This window comes from Colletes latitarsis, chromosome 13 (assembly GCF_051014445.1).
Source record: "Colletes latitarsis isolate SP2378_abdomen chromosome 13, iyColLati1, whole genome shotgun sequence".
In the NCBI taxonomy this organism is placed as follows: domain Eukaryota; kingdom Metazoa; phylum Arthropoda; class Insecta; order Hymenoptera; family Colletidae; genus Colletes; species Colletes latitarsis.
In genome coordinates this window covers 10,306,740-10,325,096 of record NC_135146.1, presented here as the reverse complement: position 1 = coordinate 10,325,096, position 18,357 = coordinate 10,306,740, and the positions used below count along the sequence as shown (strand labels likewise).

The 18,357-nt window shown below is 27.4% G+C and overlaps 1 protein-coding gene across 1 annotated transcript in view; it reads right to left on the bottom strand.

The window, feature by feature from the left end:
* Nucleotides 1-18,357, bottom strand: part of LOC143349453 (uncharacterized) — a 32,100-nt gene that overhangs the window by 4,901 nt on the left and 8,842 nt on the right. Inside the window, exons 2-3 of the mRNA XM_076780725.1 lie at nt 9,081-9,285; nt 5,496-5,597 (exon numbers count right to left, since the gene is read on the bottom strand). Of these exons, the coding sequence (XP_076636840.1) occupies nt 5,496-5,597; nt 9,081-9,249 (271 nt within the window). The 5' untranslated portion in view covers nt 9,250-9,285. The remainder of the gene's footprint in view (nt 1-5,495; nt 5,598-9,080; nt 9,286-18,357) is intronic.

Below are 18,357 nucleotides of genomic sequence, written 5' to 3'. Positions count from 1 at the left end.
TATACAAAGATGAAAGCTTTGTTGAAACAAAATGTACAAAAGAGTTCATAACAATTTTTCTTTTTTAGAGACTTCAAGCATTTTACTTAATATTTTTCTTTTAGTTCAGTGCCAGATCAAAAACGTATAATATTCTGTACAAGTGAAATTTTGATTTGAGAATATTGTAAGCTACATAACCTAAAATTTGTTTCAGTAATTATTTTCGTAACCTCGTCAAAATTTAGAAATTCTATTCAGATTTATTTCCCTTAACCTCTTAACTTGAGAATTAATTTTTCAAGTTAATAGTTAATAATTAATAGTTAGAAGCATTTTATTTCTTTTGGGCGTAGTTAAAAGATAGATGTCGCTTTAAACGGAAGCAACAAGCATGCAATGATGAAGCTTTGTTGAAACAAAATATGCAAAAGAGTCCATAACAATTTTTGTTTTTTATAGAGTCCATAACAATTTCTCTTTTTTATAGACTTCAAACATTTTACTTAATATTTTTCTTTCAGTTCAGTGCCAGATCAAAAACGTGTAATATTCTACACAAGTAAAATTTTGATTTGAGAATATTGTAAGCTACATAACCTAAAATTTGTTCCAGTAATTATTTTTGTAATCTCGTCGAAATTTAGAAATTCTATTCAAATTTATTCCCCTTAACCTCTTAATTTGAGAATTAGTTTTTCTAGTATCATAATGGTAAATTTTGTTACCAATATATAGGTGGCGTGGTAGTCAAAGTGTTAGAGGTTAGATTTTGTTTTAAACAGAAGCAACAAGTATACAAAGATGAAAGCTTTGTTGAAACAAAATGTAAAAAGATTCTATAGCAATGTCTTTTTTTTTACAGACTTCAAGCATTTTGCTTAAAATTGTTCTTTGAGTGTAGTTAACCAATATTCGACATTTTTCTTGTTGAAAGAAAATGTGCAAAAGAGTCTATAACAATTTTTCTTTTTTATGTAGACTTCAAGCATTTTTCTTTGGACGTTGTTAACATGTTCATTATCAGATCAAAAACGTGTAATATTCTGTACAAGTGAAATTTTGATTTGAGAAACTTGTAAGCTACATAACCTAAAATTGGTTTCAGTAATATTTTCGTAACCTCGTCAAAATTTAGAAATTCTACTCAAATTTATTTCCCTTAACATCTTAACTTGAGAATTAAGTTTTCAAGTTAATAATTAATAGTTAGAAGCATTTTACTCGACATTTCTTTTGGGCGTTGTTAAAAAGTAGATGTCGCTTTAAACGGAAGCAACAAGTATACAAAGATGAAACTTTTATCGAAACAAAATATACAAAAGATTCTATAGCAATGTCTTTCTTTTTTTATAGACTTCAAGCATTGTATTCAATATTCTTCTTTAAGTGTAGTTAAAAGATAGATGTCGCTTCAAACGGAAGCAATTTTACTCGACATTTTCCTTGTTGAAACAAAATGTACAAAAGAGTTCATAACAATTTTTGTTTTTTATAGACTTCAAGCATTTCAAACAGTTTTCTTTGGACGTTGTTAACATATTCACTGCCAAATCAAAACCGTATAGTATTCTACACAAGTAAAATTTTGAGTTTAGAAAATTGTAAGCTACATAACCTAAAATTTGTTTCAGTACTTATCTACTTATTAACTCGTTAAAATTCACAAATTCTATTCAAATTTATTTCCCTTAACGTCTTAATTTGAGAATTAAGTTTTCAAGTTAATAATTAATAGTTAGAAGCATTTTACTCGACATTTCTTTTGGGCGTTGTTAAAAGATAGATGTCGCCTCAAACGGAAATAGCAAGTATACAATGATGAAAGCTTTGTTGAAACAAAATATACAAAAGATTCCATAGCAATGTCTTTCTTTTTTTATAGACTTCAAGCATTGTATTCAATATTTTTCTTTGAGTGTGGTTAAAAGATAGATGTCGCCTTAAACGGAAGTAATCAATAAATTTACTCGAAATTTTCCTTCGAGCGTTGTTAAAAGATAGATGTCGCGCCAAGCATACAATGATGAAAGCTTTGTTGAAACAAAATATACAAAAGATTCCATAGCAATGTCTTTCTTTTTTTATAGACTTCAAGCATTTTACTTAATATTCTTCTTTGAGTGTAGTTAAAAGATAGATGTCGCCTTAAACGGAAATAACCAATAAAATTTACTCGAAATTTTCCTTCGAGGATTGTTAAAAGATAGATGTCGCCCCAAACGGAAGCAACAAGCATACAAAGATGAAAGCTTTGTTGAAACAAAATATACAAAAGATTCCATAGCAATGTCTTTCTTTTTTTATAGACTTTGAGCATTGTATTCAATATTTTTCTTTAAGTGTAATTAAAAGATAGATGTCGCCCTAAACGGAAGTAATCAATAAATTTACTTGAAATTTTTCTTCGAGCGTTGTTAAAAGATAGATGTCGCTTTAAACGGAAGCAGCAAGCATACAAAGATGAAAGCTTTGTTGAAAGAAAATATACAAAAAATTCCATGTCTTTTCTTCTTTTTTTTTACAGACTTTAAGCATTTTACTCAATATTCTTCTTTGAGTGTAATTAAAAGATAGATGTCTCCTTAAACGGAAGTAACCAATAATTTTACTCGAAATTTTCCTTCGAGCGTTTTTAGAAGATAGATGTCGCCCCCAACGGAAGCGCCAAGCATTCAAAGATGAAAGCTTTATTGAAACAAAATATACAAAAGATTCCATGTCTTTTCTTTTTTTTTTTTACAGACTTCAAGCATTTTACTCGATATTCTTCTTTGAGCCTTGTTAAAAGATAGATTTTGCAATAAGTACACAACGATAAAAGCTTCGTCGAAACAAAATGTACAAAAGATTCCATAGCAATGTCTTTTCTCTTTTTTTTTTTATAGACTTAAAGCATTTTACTTGATATTTTTCTTCGAGCCTTGTTAAAAGATAGATTTTGCAATAAGTACACAAAGATAAAAACTTCGTCGAAACAAAATGTACAAAAGATTCCATAGCAATGTCTTTTCTTTTTTTTTTTTTTATAGACTTAAAGCATTTTACACGATATTTTTCTTTGAGTCTTAAAAGATAGATTTTGCAATAAGTACACAACGATAAAAGCTTCGTCGAAACAAATTGTACAAAAGATTCCATACGAATGTTTTTTCTTTTACAGACTTCAAGTACAATGTTTATTTTATCGTTGCATGGTATCTTTTGTGCTTTGTTCGGGCAAGTTTGGTCGCAACAGATCATCAACGATTAAGTAATCTTCGTTACGTTTCGCGATTCAGATTACGCGACGTTATTATTCCGTTGTACGAATTGCAGGCAACAAATTTCCACAAAAGAGTTGCGCAATCGGGCCTTCAGCGCGGTCAATTCTTCACGCACGAATTCCCCACACGCGATTGTCGCTTTCCACCCGATTTTTATACGTAAATAAACGAAGGACGATCTAGCAATAACTAGCTTCAACTAGCTCAGTATATTGTAAATATTATGCATTAAATTTACTGTTTAATTTTGTAGATTGCATAATAATGTGATCATCATTTTTCTGCAAATTATACTAGCTTTAACTAGCTCAGTATATTATAAATATTATGCATTAAATTTACTGTTTAATTTCTTTTTCATTTTGTTCTTAACTGGCTCAGTATATTATAAATATTAGGTATAAAATTTACTGTTTAATTTTGTAGATTGTATGATAATGTGATCATCTTCATTTTTCTGCAAATTATACTAACTTTAACTAGCTCAGTATATTATAAATATTATGCATAAAATTTACTGTTTAATTTCTTTTTAATTTTGTTATTAACTGGCTCAGTGTATTATAAATATTATGCATTAAATTTACTGTTTAATTTCTTTTTAATTTTGTTTTTAACTGGCTCAGTATATTATAAATATTATGTATAAAATTTACTGTTTAATTTTTTAGATTCCATAACAATGTGATCATCTTCATTTTTCTGCAAATTATACTAACTTTAACTGGCTCAGTATATTATAAATATTATGCATTAAATTTACTGTTTAATTTCTTTTTAATTTTGTTATTAACTGGCTCAGTATATTATAAATATTATGCATTAAATTTACTGTTTAATTTTGTAGATTGTATAACAATGTGATCACCTTCATTTTGCTACAAATTATACAAGCTTTAACTAGCACAGTATATTATAAATATTATGCATAAAATTTACTGTTTAATTTCTTTTTAATTTTGTTCTTAACTGACTCAGTGTATTATAAATATTATGCATTAAATTTACTGTTTAATTTCTTTTTAATTTTGTTCTTAACTGGCTCAGTATATTATAAATATTATGCATAAAATTTACTGTTAGTTTCTTTTTAATTTTGTTCTTAACTGGCTCAGTATATTATAAATATTATGCATTAAATTTACTGTTTAATTTTGTAGATTGTATAATAATGTGATCATTTTCATTTTGCTACAAATTATATTAACTTTAACTATATTTAACTATCTCAATATATTATAAATATTATGCATAAAATTTACTGTTCAATTTGTTTTTAAATTTGTAGATTGTATAATAATGTAATCATCTTCATTTTGATGCAAATTATACTAGCTTTAACTAGTTCAGTATATTATAAATATTATGCATCAAATTTACTGTTTTTATTTGTTTTTATATTTGTAAATTCTATAATAATGTGATCTTCTCATTTTCCTGCAAATTATACTAACTTTAACTAGCTTCAACTAGCTCAGTATATTATAAATATTATGCATTAAATTTACTGTTCAATTTGTTTTTAAATTTGTAAATTGTATAATAATGTGATCATCTTCATTTTCCTGCAAATTATACTAATTTTAACTAGCTCAGTATATTATAAATATTATTCATTAAATTTACAAATTTAAAAACACTATTTAAATTAATGTTTTTAATATTGTAGATTGTATAACAAAGCAATCATATGCTGTAAATTATACTAATTTTAACTAGCTTCAACTAGCTCAGTATATTATCAATATTATGCATTAAATTTACAAATTTAAAAACACTATTTAAATTAATGTTTTCAATTTTGTAGATTGTATAATAAGGCGATCATCTTCATTTTGCTCCAAATTATACTAACTTTAACTAGCTCTGTATATTATAAATATTATGCGTTAAATTTACTGTTTTTATTTGTTTTTAAATTTGTAAATTGTATAATTATGTGATCATCTTCATTTTGCTACAAATTATACTAATTTTAACTAGCTTCAACTAGCTCAGTACATTATAAATATTATTCATTAAATTTATTAATTTAAAAACACTATTTAAATTAATGTTTTTAATATTGTAGATTGTATAACAAAGCAATCATTTGCTGTAAATTATACTAATTTTAACTAGCTTCAACTAGCTCAGTATATTATAAATATTATGCATTAAATTTACAAATTTAAAAACACTATTTAAATTACTGTTTTTAATTTTGTAGATTGTATAACAAAGCAATCATCTGTTGTAAATAATACTTACTGTTAAAATTGCCGTCGCAGCAGCAATGGTCGTTTATGACACTACCATCCTTGCAATACCTCATTTCTGAATTCGTACAAGGCTTGCATCCTACAATGGGACCTGCAAAATCCCAACAACCGTTACCTTCGAAACAATTAAAGGTCTCCGCGTGTATTATTCTTGTTGGACGATTAACAATTATGGTTCATTATCTGGAATTTAATTTGCCGTTAATAAAACACGAGAATATCGCATTGAATCGAATGTTAAGTATGATTCACGTTAATCGGTGTCTTGAGGCTTTATGCAATTGTTTTGAAATTGTATTGTTCGAGCAATCGTTAGATATTCTTGTCAATCTGTTTGAAACCAAGGCAAAATTTATTTTTAAAATAATCTTTATTATAATCTTTGTCTTTATTGTAATAAAACAATGTCTGATTTCTATATCGAATATGTAACAATTTTTATTATTTTAAGCAGCTAAAATTCCAGTTAAATCAAAATTAACGATTTTTAAAGCAAAGTTTATTTGAAAAATAAATCAAAGTTAACGATTTTTAAAGCAAAGTTTATTTTAAAAATAAAAGTTAACAATTTTTAAAGCAAAGTTTATTTTAAAAATAATCTTATTTCTAAAATTTATTCTATTTAAAAAATATCACAATACTGCTAAAATTTTTTATTTTAAAAATAAACTTTGCTTTAAAAATCGTTACCTTTGATTTAACGGGAATTTTAGCAATATTGTAATATTTTTTAAATTTCATCGATTGTTCGTAATCGAAAACTATAATTTTTCAGCTACGTAACTTTTACTTTCTTTGTTTGGTTTAATTAAAATATAAAATATACAAAGAAGCAATTTCTTATCTCAAAAATTATATTAGTTTGATTAGAATGAAACAATGTCTGATTTCTATATCAAATATATAACAATTTTTATTATTTTAAGTAGCTAAAATTTCAGTTAAATCAAAGTTAACGATTTTTAAAGCAAAGTTTATTTGAAAAATTAAACAAAGTTAACGATTTTTAAAGCAAAGTTTATTTTTAAAATAATACACATAAAGTTTATTTGAAAAATAAATCAAAGTTAACGATTTTTAAAGCAAAGATTGTTTTTGAAAATAATGTTTATTGTAATCTTTATCTTTATTATAATAAAACGATGTTTGATTTCTATATCAAAAATATAACAATTTTTATTATTTCAAGCAGCTAAAATTCCAGTTAAATCAAAATTAACGATTTTTGAAGCAAAGTTTATTTTTAAAATTAATCAAAATTAATTATTTTTATAGCAAAGTTTATTTGAAAAATATATCAAAGTTAACGATATTTAAAGCAAAAATTATTTTTAAAATAAAACACATAAAGTTTATTTTAAAAATGAATCAAAGTTAACGATTTTTAAAGCAAAGATTGTTTTTGAAAATAATGTTTATTGTAATCTTTATCTTTATTATAATAAAACGATGTTTGATTTCTATATCAAAAATATAACAATTTTTATTATTTCAAGCAGCTAAAATTTCAGTTAAATCAAAGTTAACGATTTTTAAAGCAAAGTTTATTTGAAAAATAAATCAAAGTTAACGATTTTTACAGCAAAGATTATTTTTAAAATAAACTTTATTATAATCTTTATCTTTATTATAATAAAACAATGTCTGATTTCTATATTAAATATATAACAATATTTTATTGTCCTTAAAATAAATAATTTGATTATTTTTAAAATAAACCTTGCTTTAAAAATCCTTAACTTTGATTTAACGAGAATTTTAGCTGCTTGAAATAATAAAAATTGTTATATATTTAATATAGAATTCAAACATTGTTTTATTATAATAAAGATAAAGATTATTTTAAAAATAATATATTATTAATTATGAATATATTATTTTAAAAATAATTTTTGCTTTAAAAATCGTTAACTTCGATTTAACTGGAATTTTAGCTGCTTAAAATAAAAAAAATTGTTATATATTTGATATAGAATTCAAACATTGTTTCATTATAATCAAACTAATATAATTTTAGACATAAAAAATTGATTTTTTGCTTATATTTTATATTTGAATCAAACCAAACAAAGAAAACAATGTTATGTAGGTAAACAATAAAATTAAATTTAAATTAATCGAAAAAATAAAATTAAATTTAGCTGCTTGGAATAATCAAAATTGTTATAATAATATATAATCATATAAACATTAATTAAAAATAATGTTTGATAATAATCAAACTAATATAATTTTAGAGATAAAAAATTTCTCTTTTTTTAGAATTTTAAAATTAGAAATTTTTTTAGAAATTCAAAAAATATTACAATACAGCTAAAAATCTCGTTAAATCAAAGTTAACGAGAATTTTAGCTGCTTGAAATAATAAAAATTGTTATATATTTAATACAGAATTCAGACATTCTTTCATTCTAATCAAACTAATATAATTTCAGAAATAAAAAATTTCTTATTTTTCATATATTTTATATTTGAATTAAACCAAAGAAAAAATTGTTACGTAGGTAACCGATAAAATTGAATTTAAATTAACCGAAAAAATAAAATTAAATTTAGCTGCTTTGAATAATAAAAATTGTTATATATTTGATATAGAATTCAAACATTATTTCATTATAATAAAGATAAAGATTATAATAAACATTATTTTTAAAATAATCTTTGCTTTAAAAATCGTTAACTTTGATTCACTTTTAAAATAAGCTTTGCTTTAAAAATCGTTAACTTTGATTTATTTTTAAAATAATCTTTATGTATTTTATTTTAAAAATAATCTTTGCTTTAAATATCGTTAACTTTGATTTATTTTTAAAATAATCTTTATGTATTTTATTTTAAAGATAATCTTTGCTTTAAAAATCGTTAACTTTGATTTATTTTTCAAATAAACTTTACTTTAAAAATCGTTAAAATTGATATAACCGTAATTTTAACTGCTTAAAATAATAAAAATTGTTAAATATTTAATGTAGAATTCAAACATTCTTTCATTCTAATCAAACTAATATAATTTCAGAAATAAAAAATTTCTTATTTTTCATATATTTTATATTTGAATCAAACCAAAGAAAAAAATGTCACGTAGTTAACCGACAAAACAAAATTATTATTCACAATCGACAAAATAAAAAAAAAATAACAACACGAAATTGAATTGTTGTCGACAGTGTCGTTTGATCGTTGCAAACGATTAAACTAAAAGCCAGTCGGGTTTAAAGCCGCGTATGTACAAAGAAGGCAACCTTGGCTTCCATTTCTTGTCTGCGTTACGTTTGAAAACTAAACGATCGTTTCTGTTGCTCGATAATTTTTAAGCAACAACCGTGTCAAGAACGAAGTGTCTCTCGCGTAGAGGGGGGGAGAAAATGGAGTTTCCGTTAAGGTAAAAGTTCGCAAAATTAATTCGTGGGAGGACGTGGCCAAAGTATCCGTTTAAACAGATCAAAGAGGAGTTATTCTTAGAGGCAAGATAAATAGATTTCTCTGCTCCGTGCTTTATAGACCAGACGTAGAATGAAGTCGAACAAGAGGCAAACGCTTTTAGTATCTAGGATGTGATCTGTTACTTTTCTACCGGGATAAACTTCCAGCTTTTTCGCCTCGGTGATCGCATCTTCGTAGAGAACCTGATGCTCCAGGAAATATTCCTCGTCGGGGTGGCGATGATTTACCACGGTGACCGAGTCGAGATCGCCCAGGATCAGGATCAGTACGAGGATTCGGAGTGCAGCGGTGTGGATCATGCTAAGGCCTCTCCTTCGACATCTTCAAAACCGACGCTTGAAACCAGAAATAACCATTTTGTAAAATTATTAGAGTTTAGTATTGTATATTGGGCTATTAGGAATTATTGAATGTGTTTTTTATTATGAATTGTGATTCCTGATGCTCATGCTAAGGCCTCTCCTTCGACATCTTCAAAACCGACGCTTGAAACCAGAAATAACCATTTTGTAAAATTATTTGATTTTAGTTCAAGATGTCGAAGGAGAGGCCTTAGCATGAGCATCAAGAATCACAATTCATAATAAAAAACACATTCAATAATTATATATTGAGGTATTAGGAATTATTGAATGTGTTTTTTATTATGAATTGTGATTCTTGATGCTCATGCTAAGGCCTCTCCTTCGACATCTTCAAAACCGACGCTTGAAACCAGAAATAACCATTTTGTAAAATTATTTGATTTTAGTTCAAGATGTCGAAGGAGAGGCCTTAGCATGAGCATCAAGAATCACAATTCATAATAAAAAACACATTCAATAATTATATATTGAGGTATTAGGAATTATTGAATGTGTTTTTTATTATGAATTGTGATTCTTGATGCTCATGCTAAGGCCTCTCCTTCGACATCTTCAAAACCGACGCTTGAAACCAGAAATAACCATTTTGTAAAATTATTAGACTTTAGTATTGTATATTGAGGTACTAGGAATTATTGAATGTGTTTTTTATTATGAATTGTGATTCTTGAAGCTCATGCTAAGGCCTCTCCTTCGACATCTTCAAAACCGACGCTTGAAACCAGAAATAACCATTTTGTAAAATTATTTGATTTTAGTTCAAGATGTCGAAGGAGAGGCCTTAGCATGAGCATCAAGAATCACAATTCATAATAAAAAACACATTCAATAATTATATATTGAGGTATTAGGAATTATTGAATGTGTTTTTTATTATGAATTGTGATTCTTGATGCTCATGCTAAGGCCTCTCCTTCGACATCTTCAAAACCGACGCTTGAAACCAGAAATAACCATTTTGTAACATTATTAGATTTTAGTATTGTATATTGGGGTATTAGGAATTATTGAATGTGTTTTTTATTATGAATTGTGATTCCTGATGCTCATGCTAAGGCCTCTCCTTCGACATCTTCAAAACCGACGCTTGAAACCAGAAATAACCATTTTGTAAAATTATTTGATTTTAGTTCAAGATGTCGAAGGAGAGGCCTTAGCATGAGCATCAAGAATCACAATTCATAATAAAAAACACATTCAATAATTATATATTGAGGTATTAGGAATTATTGAATGTGTTTTTTATTATGAATTGTGATTCTTGATGCTCATGCTAAGGCCTCTCCTTCGACATCTTCAAAACCGACGCTTGAAACCAGAAATAACCATTTTGTAACATTATTAGATTTTAGTATTGTATATTGGGGTATTAGGAATTATTGAATGTGTTTTTTATTATGAATTGTGATTCCTGATGCTCATGCTAAGGCCTCTCCTTCGACATCTTCAAAACCGACGCTTGAAACCAGAAATAACCATTTTGTAAAATTATTTGATTTTAGTTCAAGATGTCGAAGGAGAGGCCTTAGCATGAGCATCAAGAATCACAATTCATAATAAAAAACACATTCAATAATTATATATTGAGGTATTAGGAATTATTGAATGTGTTTTTTATAATGAGTTGTGATTCTTGATGCTCATGCTAAGGCCTCTCCTTCGACATCTTCAAAACCGCCGCTTGAAACCAGAAATAACCATTTTGTAAAATTATTAGAGTTTAGTATTGTATATTGGGGTATTAGGAATTATTGAATGTGTTTTTTATTATGAATTGTAATTCTTGATGCTCATGCTAAGGCCTCTCCTTCGACATCTTCAAAACCGACGCTTGAAACCAGAAATAACCATTTTGTAAAATTATTAGAGTTTAGTATTGTATATTAAGGTATTAGGAATTATTGAATGTGTTTTTTATTATGAATTGTGATTCTTGATGCTCATGCTAAGGCCTCTCGTTCGACATCTTCAAAACCGACGCTTGAAACCAGAAATAACCATTTTGTAAAATTATTAGAGTTTAGTATTGTATATTGGGGTACTAGGAATTATTGAATGTGGTTTTTATAATGAATTGCGATTCTTGATGCTTTGTATAGAGGCTCACAGTGAAAATTGTCTATCATGTTAGGGTTTTTTAATTTTGGTTGAAATATGGATTGTATGAATATGAGATTATTGTAATTAATGTAATAATGTTTCATTTCTATTGTTACGTGTTCTTATATAAAAAGAAACCCCAATATTAGCAAATATATGGAGCAAAATGAATGTATATAGTGGCATGTATGAAATTTGATTCATATTAAAAATCGTCCATTTATAATATTTGGGGATTCCCCAAATTTAATGCTTCATAGTTCAAGTTTTGATATTTTATTAAAAACATCATATACCAGGGCACTAGAAATTATTGAATGTGTTTTTTATAATGAATTATGATTCTTGATGCGCATGCTAAGGCCTCTCCTTCGACATCTTCAAAACCGACGCTTGAAACCAGAAATACCCATTTTGTAAAATTATTAGAGTTTAGTATTGTATATTGGGCTATTAGGAATTATTGAATGTGTTTTTTATTATGAATTGTGATTCTTGAAGCTCATGCTAAGGCCTCTCCTTCGACATCTTCAAAACCGACGCTTGAAACCAGAAATAACCATTTTGTAAAATTATTTGATTTTAGTTCAAGATGTCGAAGGAGAGGCCTTAGCATGAGCATCAAGAATCACAATTCATAATAAAAAACACATTCAATAATTATATATTGAGGTATTAGGAATTATTGAATGTGTTTTTTATTATGAATTGTGATTCTTGATGCTCATGCTAAGGCCTCTCCTTCGACATCTTCAAAACCGACGCTTGAAACCAGAAATAACCATTTTGTAACATTATTAGATTTTAGTATTGTATATTGGGGTATTAGGAATTATTGAATGTGTTTTTTATTATGAATTGTGATTCCTGATGCTCATGCTAAGGCCTCTCCTTCGACATCTTCAAAACCGACGCTTGAAACCAGAAATAACCATTTTGTAAAATTATTTGATTTTAGTTCAAGATGTCGAAGGAGAGGCCTTAGCATGAGCATCAAGAATCACAATTCATAATAAAAAACACATTCAATAATTATATATTGAGGTATTAGGAATTATTGAATGTGTTTTTTATTATGAATTGTGATTCTTGATGCTCATGCTAAGGCCTCTCCTTCGACATCTTCAAAACCGACGCTTGAAACCAGAAATAACCATTTTGTAACATTATTAGATTTTAGTATTGTATATTGGGGTATTAGGAATTATTGAATGTGTTTTTTATTATGAATTGTGATTCCTGATGCTCATGCTAAGGCCTCTCCTTCGACATCTTCAAAACCGACGCTTGAAACCAGAAATAACCATTTTGTAAAATTATTTGATTTTAGTTCAAGATGTCGAAGGAGAGGCCTTAGCATGAGCATCAAGAATCACAATTCATAATAAAAAACACATTCAATAATTATATATTGAGGTATTAGGAATTATTGAATGTGTTTTTTATAATGAGTTGTGATTCTTGATGCTCATGCTAAGGCCTCTCCTTCGACATCTTCAAAACCGCCGCTTGAAACCAGAAATAACCATTTTGTAAAATTATTAGAGTTTAGTATTGTATATTGGGGTATTAGGAATTATTGAATGTGTTTTTTATTATGAATTGTAATTCTTGATGCTCATGCTAAGGCCTCTCCTTCGACATCTTCAAAACCGACGCTTGAAACCAGAAATAACCATTTTGTAAAATTATTAGAGTTTAGTATTGTATATTAAGGTATTAGGAATTATTGAATGTGTTTTTTATTATGAATTGTGATTCTTGATGCTCATGCTAAGGCCTCTCGTTCGACATCTTCAAAACCGACGCTTGAAACCAGAAATAACCATTTTGTAAAATTATTAGAGTTTAGTATTGTATATTGGGGTACTAGGAATTATTGAATGTGGTTTTTATAATGAATTGCGATTCTTGATGCTTTGTATAGAGGCTCACAGTGAAAATTGTCTATCATGTTAGGGTTTTTTAATTTTGGTTGAAATATGGATTGTATGAATATGAGATTATTGTAATTAATGTAATAATGTTTCATTTCTATTGTTACGTGTTCTTATATAAAAAGAAACCCCAATATTAGCAAATATATGGAGCAAAATGAATGTATATAGTGGCATGTATGAAATTTGATTCATATTAAAAATCGTCCATTTATAATATTTGGGGATTCCCCAAATTTAATGCTTCATAGTTCAAGTTTTGATATTTTATTAAAAACATCATATACCAGGGCACTAGAAATTATTGAATGTGTTTTTTATAATGAATTATGATTCTTGATGCGCATGCTAAGGCCTCTCCTTCGACATCTTCAAAACCGACGCTTGAAACCAGAAATACCCATTTTGTAAAATTATTAGAGTTTAGTATTGTATATTGGGCTATTAGGAATTATTGAATGTGTTTTTTAGTATGAATTGTGATTCTTGATGCTCATGCTAAGGCCTCTCCTTCGACATCTTCAAAACCGACGCTTGAAACCAGAAATAACCATTTTGTAAAATTATTAGAGTTTAGTATTGTATATTGAGGTATCAGAAATTATTGAATGTGTTTTTTATTATGAATTGTGATTCTTGATGCTCTTACTAAGGCCTCTCCTTCGACATCTTCAAAACCGACGCTTGAAACCAGAAATAACCATTTTGTAAAATTATTAGAGTCTAGTATTCTATATTGAGGTATTAGGAATTATTGAATGTGTTTTTTATTATGAATTGTGATTCCTGATGCTCATGCTAAGGCCTCTCCTTCGACATCTTCAAAACCGACGCTTGAAACCAGAAATAACCATTTTGTAAAATTATTAGATTTTAGTATTCTAAATTGAGGTATTAGGAATTATTGAATGTGTGTTTTATTATGAATTGTGATTCTTGATGCTCATGCTAAGACCTCTCCTTCGAAATCTTCAAAACCGACGCTTGAAACCAGAAATAACCATTTTGTAAAATTATTACAGTTTAGTATTGTATATTGGGCTATTAGGAATTATTGAATGTGTTTTTTATTATGAATTGTAATTCTTGATGCTCATGCTAAGGCCTCTCCTTCGACATCTTCAAAACCGACGCTTGAAACCAGAAATAACCATTTTGTAAAATTATTAGAGTTTAGTATTGTATATTGGGGTACTAGGAATTATTGAATGTGTTTTTTATTATGAATTGTGATTCTTGATGCTCATGCTAAGGCCTCTCCTTCGACATCTTCAAAACCGACGCTTAAAACCAGAAATAACCATTTTGTAAAATTATTAGACTTTAGTATTGTATATTGGGGTATTAGGAATTATTGAATGTGGTTTTTATTATGAATTGTGATTCTTGATGCTTTGTACAGAGGCTCACAGTGAAAATTGTCTATCATGTTAGGGTTTTTTAAGTTTGGTTGAAATATGGATTGTATGAATATGAGATTATTGTAATTAATGTAATAATGTTTCATTTCTATTGTTACGTGTTCTTATATAAAAAGAAACCCCAATATTAGCAAATATATGGAGCAAAATGAATGTATATAGTGGCATGTATGAAATTTGATTCATATTAAAAATCGTCCATTTATAATATTCGGGGATTCCCCTAATTTAATGCTTCATAGTTAAGTTTTAATATTTTATTAAAAACATCATATACCAGGGCACTAGAAATTATTGAATGTGTTTTTTATAATAAATTGTGATTCTTGATGCTTTGTTCAGTGGCTCAAAGTGAAAATCGTCCACCATATTAGGTGTCTTAATTTTGTACAAAATATATATTATATGAATATGAGATTATTGTAATTAATGTAATAATGTTTCATTTCTATTGTTACGTGTTCTTATATAAAAAGAAACCCCAATATTAGCAAATATATGGAGCAAAATGAATGTATATAGTGGCATGTATGAAATTTGATTCATATTAAAAATCGTCCATTTATAATATTTGGGGATTCCCCAAATTTAATGCTTCATAGTTTAAGTTTTGATATTTTATTAAAAACATCATATACCAGGGCACTAGAAATTATTGAATGTGTTTTTTATAATAAATTGTGATTCTTGATGCTTTGTTCAGTGGCTCAAAGTGAAAATCGTCCACCATATTAGGTGTCTTAATTTTGGTCAAAATATGCATTCTATAAATATGAGATTTTTGTAATTAATTTAATAATGTTTCGTGTTTATTGTTACTTGTTTTTAGATAAAAAGAAACCTAAATATTAGTAAATATATGGAGTAAAATGAATGTACATATATAGTGACATCTATGAAGTTTGACTGACACTAAAAATCGTCCATTTATAATATTCGGGGATTCCCCAAATTTAATGCTTCATTGTTTAAGTTTTGGTATTTTATTAAAAACATCATATACCAGGGCACTAGAAATTATTGAATGTGTTTTTTATAATAAATTGTGATTCTTGATGCTTTGTTCAGTGGCTCAAAGTGAAAATCGTCCACCATATTAGGTGTCTTAATTTTGGTCAAAATATGTATTATATGAATATGAGATTATTGTAATTAATGTAATAATGTTTCATTTCTATTGTTACTTGTTTTTATATAAAAAGAAACCCACATATTAGCAATTATATGGAGTAAAATGAATATATGTATAGTGATATCTATGAAATTTGACTCACATTAAAAATTGTGCATCTATAATATTTGGGGATTCCCCTAATTTAATGCTTCATAGATAGTTTAAGTTTTGATATTTTATTAAAAATATTATATACCAGGGCACTAGAAATTATGGAATGTGTTTTTTATAATGAATTGTGCTTCTTGATGTTTTGTATAGTGGCTCAGAGTGAAAATTGTCTATTATGTTAGGGTTTTTTAATTTTGGTTGAAATATGGATTATATGAATGTGAGATTTTTGTAATTAATGTAGTAATGTTTCGTATTTATTGTTACTTGTTTTTAGATAAAAAGAAACCCAAATATTAGTAAATATATGAATGTATGTAGTGACATCTATGAAATTTGACTCAGATTAAAAATCGTCCATCTATAATATTCGGGGATTCCCCAAACTTAGTGCTACAAAAATTATTCTAATTGGTCCTTGCAACCGAAAATAATTTTTCCAGAACGATTTGAAATTTTTTTTTCTCGTCGAAAAATTTAGGCACCTACCCTCTGTCGATTTTTCTTACAAATTCGTTTTTCATTTTTAATAATTTTGATTGACGTTCTACAGAAAAGTTGTCTAATACTTTTTTGTAGGTACCTATGAACTCTACTTCAGAAAAAAGTTTCATTGAAATATATTCACTATTATAGGAGTTATGGCTGTTTGAAAATTGGACCATTTCTATGGAGTTTTTCTCATTTTTCGGGGTCAAGACTCAACTTTTCGAATATTTTTAGAATTCCTACATATTCTCCACTAAAATACGCGTTGTTTGCCTTTTTAAAAATTAAAATCTTTCAATTCGTTCAGAAGTTATGACGTTTTAAAAATTCGCACGAAATTATGGGGTAATATTTCTGGCCAGAAATTATATTTTCGGTAAGGAATTTTTTTCTCGAAACTGAGTAGGATTTCGGGGGTATGTCTGTTGACCAAAAATGATCACAATTGACCTCTGCAACCGAAAATAATTTTTTCAAAACGATTTGAAAGTTTTTTATTTTGTCAAAAAATTTCACACCTTCTTGAATTTTTTTTCTCGAAAGTGGTTAGGATTTCGAGGGTATGTCTGTTGATCAAAAATGATTACAATTGACCTCTGCAACAGAAAATAATTTTTCCAGATAGATTTAAAACTTTTCAATTTCACCGAAACATTTGGGCACCTACCCCCTGTCGATTTTTCTTGAAATATCGTTTTTCATTTTTAATAAATTAGTTTGACGCTGTAGGGAAATGTTGTCTAATACTTTTTTGTAGGTATCCATGAGCACTACTTCAGAAATAAATTTCATTGAAATATATTCACTATTGTAGTAGTTATATCTGTTTGAAAATTGGACCATTTTTATACGGTTTTTCTCATTTTTCGAGATCAAGACTCAACTTTTCGAACATTTTTAGAATTTCTACATATTCTCTAGCAAAATACGCGTCGTTTGCTTTTTTAAACATTAAAATCCTTCAATTTGTTCAAAAGTTATGGCGTTTTAAAGATACGCATCAAGGATTACATTATATTTTCGTTAAAGAATTTTTTTCTCGTAAGTGGGTAGGATTTCAGGGATATGTCTATTGACCAAAAACGATTGTAATTGCCCCCTGTAACTAAATATAATTTTTTTAGTATGATTTGAAATTTTTTAATTTCGTCTGAAAATTTCGATACCTACTCGAATTTTTTTCTCGAAACAGGGTAGAAATTCGGGGGTATGTCTATTCAACAAAAATGCTTGCAATCTACCCCTGTAATTAAATATAATTTTTTCAGAATGATTCGAAATTTTTTAATTTCGTCTAAAAATTTCGGTACCTACTCGAATTTTTTTCTCGAAACAGGGTAGAAATTCGGGGGTATGTCTATTGACCAAAAATGCTTGTAATTGACCCCTGTAACTAAATATAATTTTTTTAGTATGATTTGAAATTTTTTAATCTCGTCTAAAAATTTCGGTACCTAATCGAATTTTTTTCTCGAAACAGGGTAGAAATTCGGGGGTATGTCTATTGACCAAAAATGCTTGTAATTGACCCCTGTAACTACATATAATTTTTTTAGTATGATTTGAAATTTTTTAATCTCGTCTAAAAATTTCGGTACCTAATCGAATTTTTTTCTCGAAACAGGGTAGAAATTCGGGGGTATGTCTATTGACCAAAAATGCTTGTAATTGACCCCTGTAACTACATATAATTTTTTTAGTATAATTTGAAATTTTTTAATCTCGTCTAAAAATTTCGGTACCTAATCGAATTTTTTTCTCGAAACAGGGTAGAAATTCGGGGGTATGTCTATTCACCAAAAATGCTTGT